Raw genomic sequence first — 8,355 nt, 5'->3', positions numbered from 1 at the left:
AATTCTGCCGAAGTGGCGTCCTCTGCTTAAGGAGAAGGATCGAGTAAGGTGACTGATACCAATAACATGATCATCCGATGGTTACTACTCTGCTCTCTGACAGTCTACTACGATATCTAAAAGCATAGCCGGTTCTGCTCTTATCCTTTACTGACCAAAAGAAGTTTATTTCCTCCTCTGTTTGTTTTGGCGCTTGTACCCCCCCAGCTGAACTCTGTAAACCCATATTACCTTTTCTGAAAAGCAGAGTGATTATCTGTTCCAAAATATCACTTTATATATCTACATACAGCTGCAGTTTCGTACACGAGATATACGTCAACAAACATATGCAGATGCATACACTATACACACAGGTGCAAGATCCTATCAAAGAATCAGATCGAAGGGCGTCCAAAAAGCTTCACTCAAGCGGCTTCCTGCTGCTGCTCTTCACTCCCACCACAGCTGCTGGCATTAGCAGTCATGGTACCACCATCGTGGCTTGGCAACTCTCCACCAGGTGCTTCAGGGGCACCGTTCACGTGCTCTGTTGTTGCCATGGCAGACTCCAATGGTCTCGGAACATCAGTACTCAGGTGCCCATCACCAGGCTGCTGCCTCGGAACCAACCTGGCCTGCCGGATGGCCGCCGCAGCCTCTGGCATAATGACGCCCGGTGGCTGCGGGGGAACCCAGCGGCGCTGGAATTCTGCCGCAACCGCTGCCGGGTCATCCATGGCATTGCCAGCATGGTGATTGGAAGAACCCCCTTGGTAGCTGCCCCGTGTGCCAACGCTCAATCGGTCGTTGCTTGTCTGTGGCTGGAATCCATACCCACCAGGCCTCTGCACGCGCTGCTGGAATCACAAAATGTCACATGATTCAGTATAACTTGCCACCAAATTAGTTTATCCAATGCTGCTGTAGGGCAACAAGCAAATTATAGCTTATGGTAGACAAGGTGATGTATGATATGCAAACACAAATGTGATAATCAGAATTAACTACTATAGCATGACCACATGATTGCCTACCTCAGAGTAGGATCCTGGAAATGGTCCATAAGAAGGTTCAGCAGCTAATGGCATGAATGAATTCCTCCCTGTTCAAGATAAACCATGACTATGAGTAACAACTGTGGCAGGCAAGAACATTGGGTCGGTAGCTAAAAGAAATATCTTTGGCAGGATTGCAGTGAGTTTGGTGGCTCAAGCTTAGCACAGTCCCTTACCTGGGTCAAAACTGTTGTTTGGTGGCGTTGCATACATATTAGTTTGCTACAAATAGAAATACTGTGTGAGAGGTAAGAAAATAAATAATTTGTGAATACAGCCAGGAAGGACTACAAACTGCAAGTCATACCTGAAAAGCTCTCCCTTGATAGTCAATTGGCCCTACACAGAGAAATAATAGCAATGTGGTGAGAGCTGTTCTAATGCAAATAGTTGTTACTTAATACCTCAATGCTAAACCTAGAGTTTTAAATATTTAATATGTAGATCGTTCAAAACTACCAGCAACTGAGATGAGAATAACCACCAGATCAAAAGTTCTCAGCATATCGTGCCCTAATTTCTAATATAAGGAAACTATCTCTGCAGTTCAGTATGATGAATCAATTATTAAGTTTGATGCTGACCATTCCATGGTGCAGGCTGAACATGCTCTTCCAATTGGTTGCGCCGTGAAAACTGATTCTCCCTGATATGATTTAAGGTCTCATTCAATGATTTAAACACATTTGCTTGTGACTCAAATGTTTCTGTTAACTTCATAAGCACCTTCCTATCTGTAAAAAGGAGAGTTAAATCATTAAGGTAACACAATACAAAAAAAATGGCTACTGTACTGTCAAATATGATAAATTATCAAAAACAAATTCTGAAACCTTCATCTTTTGAAGCAAGCACTTCTTGGTTTGTTCTAGCAATATCAGAAAAGGCTGACGTAGAAACTTTTATGGCTTCCCTAATTTCTTCACAAAGTTTGGAAGCAAGTTCATCGTTTGCATTTTCATCTCCTTCAGCAACAACTCTACGGGTCCAAGATTTTAGACTAGGGATGAAAAATTTCTGAGAAAAATATTCATGGAAATAAGTTCAGCATCGGACATAATTTTCAAACAAAAGTTTAGACCTTCACAGAATCACCAGATGTACCTTGAGGGTTATAGCAGCACTAGCCCCTAATCCAAGAAAAAGACCTGCACCAAGGAGTGCGTTGACCCAGCTAAACTGCACATTTGTATTTGGGGCAATAGGTCCAACAGTGGCAGTGGTAGTAGCTGCTTGCGGTTGAACTTCTGTATAAGGCTGCAGCGCAACAGATTGACTGGGATTGTTTGCTGAAGGAATAAAAGAAAACAAGACAGTTACTAAGAACAGAATACATCTTCAGTCTATGGTAAAACTCGCAACACAAACTTTGGAGTGCTTTGTATGAACTATCATCATTATCATCATCATCAACAACAACATAAAAGCCTTTTAGTTCCAACTACCAAGTAAGCTGGTTAGGGAAAAGTTGAAACCAACATGAGCCACCAACAAAAGGGGAAAAGAAAGAAAGAAATATATACAAAAGGCATCATTAATAGTGATATTATTAGGGGATCTACTAAAGACTGTTTGCGGTTTAGTTATGTGAAAAGCTTATTTCCATGCACTCCTATCCAAGGACAATTACATCCTTGAAAAGAAAAAGGAAAATCATAGCTTGATCAAAACCTATAGATACATCAAGTATTTGAAATAAGTTAGTTTCTCATTGAAGAAAGAAAAATAAGTTGATTATTAGTGCTATACAAGACATAAGAGCAACTGCAACCGAGGTCTTGTATAGCACTTGTCAAACTGTGAAAGTATCTTCATCAAGCAGAAACAGTTACTAGAATTTTCACTAGTGTTAATTGTTTGTCAGTTATCCTGCCAAAGCTTAGAAAACAGGAAGTAAATCGAAAAAAAAAATGTGCAAATCAAGCTTTGATAGGATTTCTTATAATTTGGTTGGCTATTTTGCAATCAATTTAACAACAATAGTATTCTGATAACTGGGGCTGACCATAATCAGAAGATCCTACTAATAAAAATCAGAAAGAAATAAGATCAAGATAATGTCTAAAAAATGAGATGGTATCACAGTAATCCACACCATATCTAGAACGACAGGCTACCTTGTTGCATACTAGCAGCTGCAGCATCAGTTCCATTTGTCTTAGGGTCCTATAAGGCATTAAGGTAGTTCAGAAACACTTTCATCTAGGGTAAACAGTAGGGGTAGCAGGAAATAAAATCTTACAGGAACCCTACGAAAGGCCTCATCAATTTCTTCACTTGTAAGGCCTTTCTTTTCCAGGAAGGAACGCCTGTGAAATACTGGAGAACCCTTCACTCTCGGATGTGAAAGAAACTTCACAGCATTCTGTATGTAATCCTCCCTCATCAGCTGTGGAGCTTGAATTACAAGATTATCGAAGGATTCATTCCCACCAGAACCACCTGCAGAGTCAGAAAATCAGAATGTACCATTTTGTTTAGAGATCAGGGGAAGCATAAGCACAGTAAGTCACTAATAATAAGAGAACAAGACACCCTCAGAACTGTCATTTTTTGTCCACAACATTTCATTTGCAGAAAGCTGCTTTACAAATTTCAAACATGAATTAAGTTTTGTCCCACCTACCACTTAAATCTATTGAATTTTGTTCAAGACCAAGAAACGCAATAGTTCCAGTTTGGTTTGACGCCTTGCAATCTAATTTCCAGCCTTGTCAAGTGCCAATAATCTGCAGCCATTACGCTGTGTCCACAAAAGGGTGCGCCTTGCATCAATCGCCCGGTGCAATAAGCTATAGCATCCATTTTGTAGCTTACTCTTGAAACTTATGAGCCAAATAAGCGGCATCAATCATTCATTAACCAAGTAACGAGCCCTAATTACTAGCGAAGAACTCTCACAGGACAAATAAGCACGAAGATATATCCTTGAATAGCTCAGAAATCCACTTCTCTGTACACCAATTCGACGAATTGACGAATCCCTAGTCTCCTACTCCTTCCAGCGGGCACCCGCAGGACCCCCCATCAACGGCACAGGCAACAAAGCCTCGCCGCCGATAATACTCGACGAGGATCTCCGTATAATTCGCGCCAAAGTGTTACCGATGAATTTAACCAGGGGTAAATCAACCCGGCACCAGAGTCGCCACGCAAGGAAAGGCCACACAGCCCGGCGCAAGAATCGCACGGAGAAAAGACCTGAAGGTGTTTTACACAACTGATGAGAAAGGAAAAGAGTCTGACCCTGCGGCGCGGAGCTGGGAGACTGCTCCGCCATCGAGAACCTCACAGCGCAGATGGACGAACAAGGGAACTCTCGAGCCTGCACCTGAGGGACACGGAATCGGACGACGACGACGACGACGACGCGCTAGAGTATGACCGTGTGTATGCAGTCTCCTGATGTCATGTGTGTTCATCACGTCTTTTTATTTATCTTCTGGTTTTCTTTCACGAAAAAATATCTTCGGGTGCCTACTACTTTCCATATACTCCCTCGGTCCGTGAAAAGCAGCAACTCTAAATCAAACTTTTAAAACTTTGACTAAATTTATAGAAAATAACACTAAGATTTATAATATTAAATTAATATTATTAGATTTATTATAAAATATATTTTTACAAAATATTCATTTTATGTTTTAGATATTGATGAAGTTAAAAAAAATTGACTCGCACAGATTCTAAGAGTTGAAGCTTTTAGGGACAGAGGGAGTATTTTTCATGTATTTTCTATCTTTTTTTAGAAAATTAAAAAAATGGGGTTCATTCTTTTGATGTTCCGATGCCTGGTACTCTTAGTGTTGCCATCTGGATTCTCAACAACCTTGCACTAGTATCGGTATTATAACTATGAAGAAAAATAAATTAAATTATTAATATTTTTATAAAATGTGGCTAGGTCGTTAGACAAAAATATACTCTATTCATTCTAAATTATAAGTTGCTTTGATTTTTTTTATATATAATTTGTTATGTATCTAAACATATTATATATCTAGATGCATAGCAAAATAGATGTAACAAAAAAAATCAGCGTGATTTATAATTTGAAATGGAGTGAATGTGTTGATAATATTGTATAATAGTAATAATACATAAATATGTGTAACTCTAGACTGCATAGGGCTCAACTTAAGCTTGCCTTTGCCATTTGTAGGGGTGGAACCAACAAATGAGTTTAGTTGTGGCTCTTTCCTTTTCTACATTCATTTCTTCTTCCTCTCTCTTTCTTTCTTTCTTTCTTTTATTCTTTCCTCTTTCTCAAAAAATGGGGAGGGACTAAGAGGAGAGGCTCCATTGTGGGAGCAATAGGAGGGGTTCTAACCGTCTGCCCTACTGTAGGCTGGATTTGCTTCTGACCATCTCTTTGATCCAAATTTAATAACTCCTACTTTCATCTTTAACCTCTTATCTTTCTTTGTTCATATGTTACAACGAAGAAAAATGGTGACGTTGACTAATCTATTTTCTATATCAACATTTGTGATTGTAGAATTTATTAAGTTTGTGAAAAAAGATGATGTGTGTTTTCCAAGTCTACAAAGGGAGAAAAGTCAGATTTGTATGAATGCTCACGCATGTGTTGCGCTTGTATAGTAGCTTAGTGCCTTGAATGAGGCAATATGTGATGCACTTGTATGGGATGGCATAGTGCCCTGAACAAGGCAAGGGTCATGGAACCATTGGCTAAACAAGGATGAAATAAAAGCTTCATCTGCTCAGGCATCAACAGACAACATGAGATGTATTGTAGCAAGCTAAGATGCATTCTAGCAGGGATTGTGAACCATGTATGTTTCCGCTAGTGGAATAAACAAGTAGAGGAAGAGGAGTAATAGCTTGTGATGTGAATTTTAGTAGCTCTAAAAGTCCGTGCCTACATAGAAGCTTTTATGGCCAAATCCAATAAGGTTGTTGATCTGTACAGAGCAAAGAAAGGAGACTTTGGGTACAAGGAATTTATCTTGGGATCTAGATGCTAGACTAGATGGTCAAGGCCTAGGCCTATCAAAAAAAACTCCCAACCAATGGCTCAAGTAACCTTCTTTCAAATTAAATTTCAAATTGAGTTGTAGAAAACCTTATTAATATATTGCAAATTGTTTTTGGTAATTTTGTAATGATACCATATATTAGATTTTCTGGCATGGCCCAACCCTCCCACTAACCATAGGTGCAGCCGTATTCGACGGTGGTTGGCGTTTCGAGGGAGGCGGTGATGCCCAAGATCCGCAATGGGAGGAGGCAGGCTACCGAGCCCCCTACCGGCCTAGCAGTTGAGCTCATGAGCTATATGCCCCTATAGACGGTCAGTGGAGAGCTCTGCAAACAGACGTTAGTGATCCCTATGCAGGCGTGTAGCGGCACGACATCCGGAACTAGTGAGCCCAACTGAGTCCCCTTTGCAGGCGAGAGACTGCGGCGAGGCCCTCCCAGTCTCCCACAGATCAACAGAGAGAGAAAAGGAGATATCCCAATGAAATGACTAAACTACTCTGAATTAATCACCTTTAGTTACCATTAGTTTATTTTCTTAGATCACAAGGCTGAAAAATAATTTCATGGACAGAAACCCATTGTTCCTCCGAAGAACGGTAACAAATCTGTTTTAGAATACTCACCACTATTTTGTGAAATCCTTTTGCCTTTTGGAGGGAAGTTTTGTGGTTGATCCAAAGGCAGACATATTACATTAGATGATTTGCCTCTTAATATATATACAAACTATTTTCAATTCAAATTCTCTATTTATTGGGTTTCTCACCGCTACCCCATGGGTGACACCACCACCACCACATAAGCCTGTGAGGAAAGCATATGCGTTAGCGAAAAAGGAGAAAGTCCATCCGAACAAACTTAAAACACTCTGGATGACTAAAAGACTACTGCTATTGGAGGAGGTAGGGGGCGGCCCACCTCCCTCTCGCCACCGCCAAGGATGTCGGGTGCAGGGAGGGGGTGGAAGCTGGGTAACGTTGGGACTTTTCGTGAAGGCTTCGAATGGAAGAGAAATCAAACTCACATCACATGGGTTGGTCATCGAAGGTAGTTGATGGATGAACCATGCTTGCCATGAGTGGGAGTCGAGACCCAAAGAATGAAATAAAAAATAGAAAATAAATAAAGAAGGAGAATCATGAATCACCGATCCATTCATTCATATAGCCCCATTATTACATATTGTCTTACTTTGTTTTCTTGTGTATCAAGAAATTCTAAGACTTGTAGCATTTGCATCCTACTAGAATAGAACACTTCCCATGAGTACACCCGCTCTCCTTGCAACAACGATTGCATGCGCCTCGAACCAAGCATGTTCCCATGCAATACAATCCAGTATGGACACACGACTCAACTTGAGCATTTGTCCCCAAATTCTCCTCTGCGTCATAGGCATGTTAGTTTTTTTCTTTTTAGTTAGATAATTGATAGGCATTTTAACAAACATGGAGTGCATATGACTTACGAGAGCTTATTAGTAAGATGGTAAGCATGAGGGGGAACATCGGGCAAAAAGTTTGTTGCCTCTTGGTGCTGCCTATTTTCATCATTATGTTTCAATTGGCAACTAAGATGGGTATGTTGACTGATGAGCAAGTGAGAGGCAGAACAAATGGTGTTTGTCACATATCGTATCCTTCCACCTTCTCCACCAATTTATAGGCCAACAATGTTTGACAAAAGGATTGTATAAAATGCTTGAATACGTCTAGAAGTGGCTATTATTCATGTAACATGTATATGAGTTGCTATTATTTATGTAACATCTATATGAGTATCTATTGTTTATACACCTTCCTAAATTAGGTTGTCATTATTAGTTTTGTTATAGGAATACTCCTAGTTATTGTTAGTTTATTTTCTCAGCCATTTAAGAGCATCCTAATCTAGAAGTAGCTATTATTCATGTAACACCTATATGAGTTGCTATTATGTATGTAACATATACCTTCATTAGGTTGCCATTATTAGTTTTCTCATAGGAATACTCCTAGTCATTATTAGTTTATTTTCTCAGATCACACGGCATACTTCCACCGAGAGAAATCCACCGTCCTCCCTTCCTACCAAGTAACAAATCTCTTATTTTAAATTCTTTAATTTTCATAATATTCACACTATTTGCCAAATCATTTTGCCTTTTGGAGGGGACTTTTGTGGTTGAGCCAAAGGCAGACATATTACATTTGCTGATTTGCCTCTTTAACATAAACAAACTGTTTTCAGTTCAAGTTTTCCATTTCAGAAACAAATCGATTCATACTTTACTGCCTGCCCACGCATTTTGCAATGAGTATGATAACAGCTGAAA

At 39.9% G+C, this 8,355-nt stretch overlaps 1 protein-coding gene across 4 annotated transcripts; it reads right to left on the bottom strand.

Moving 5' to 3' along the window:
* On the bottom strand, window positions 209-4,451 carry LOC110434131 (peroxisomal membrane protein PEX14-like). 4 transcript variants are annotated; one of them, XM_021457886.1, is made up of 10 exons: window positions 4,284-4,451; window positions 3,280-3,479; window positions 3,155-3,203; window positions 2,142-2,326; window positions 1,871-2,054; window positions 1,622-1,771; window positions 1,345-1,376; window positions 1,214-1,259; window positions 1,017-1,084; window positions 209-836 (listed from the first exon to the last, which is right to left on the bottom strand). In XM_021457886.1, exons 1-10 carry the CDS (start codon window positions 4,315-4,317, stop codon window positions 408-410), a joined length of 1,377 nt encoding a protein of 458 aa, XP_021313561.1. In that variant the 5' UTR covers window positions 4,318-4,451; the 3' UTR covers window positions 209-407. The 4 variants fall into 4 exon arrangements, with proteins under 4 accessions (XP_021313561.1, XP_021313562.1, XP_021313563.1 ...); XM_021457887.1 differs by having other exon boundaries at window positions 209-839; window positions 1,017-1,087; window positions 1,223-1,259; XM_021457888.1 differs by having other exon boundaries at window positions 1,017-1,087; window positions 1,223-1,259.

Source organism: Sorghum bicolor, chromosome 3 (genome assembly GCF_000003195.3).
Source record: "Sorghum bicolor cultivar BTx623 chromosome 3, Sorghum_bicolor_NCBIv3, whole genome shotgun sequence".
Lineage (NCBI taxonomy): Eukaryota > Viridiplantae > Streptophyta > Magnoliopsida > Poales > Poaceae > Sorghum > Sorghum bicolor.
This window is presented reverse-complemented; position numbering and strand designations above follow the sequence as displayed.

Bases quoted from the DNA above. Each gene is read 5' to 3' on its own strand.
- LOC110434131 (XM_021457885.1), bottom strand. From the start codon at position 4,317: ATGGCGGAGCAGTCTCCCAGCTCCGCGCCGCAGG. The intron at 2,327-3,154 runs GTAGCCTGTCGT...TTATTCCTTCAG, and splicing joins AGCTGCTAGTATGCAACAAG to CAAACAATCCCAGTCAATCT. The intron at 1,085-1,213 runs GTAAGGGACTGT...TATCTTGAACAG, and splicing joins AAACAACAGTTTTGACCCAG to GGAGGAATTCATTCATGCCA.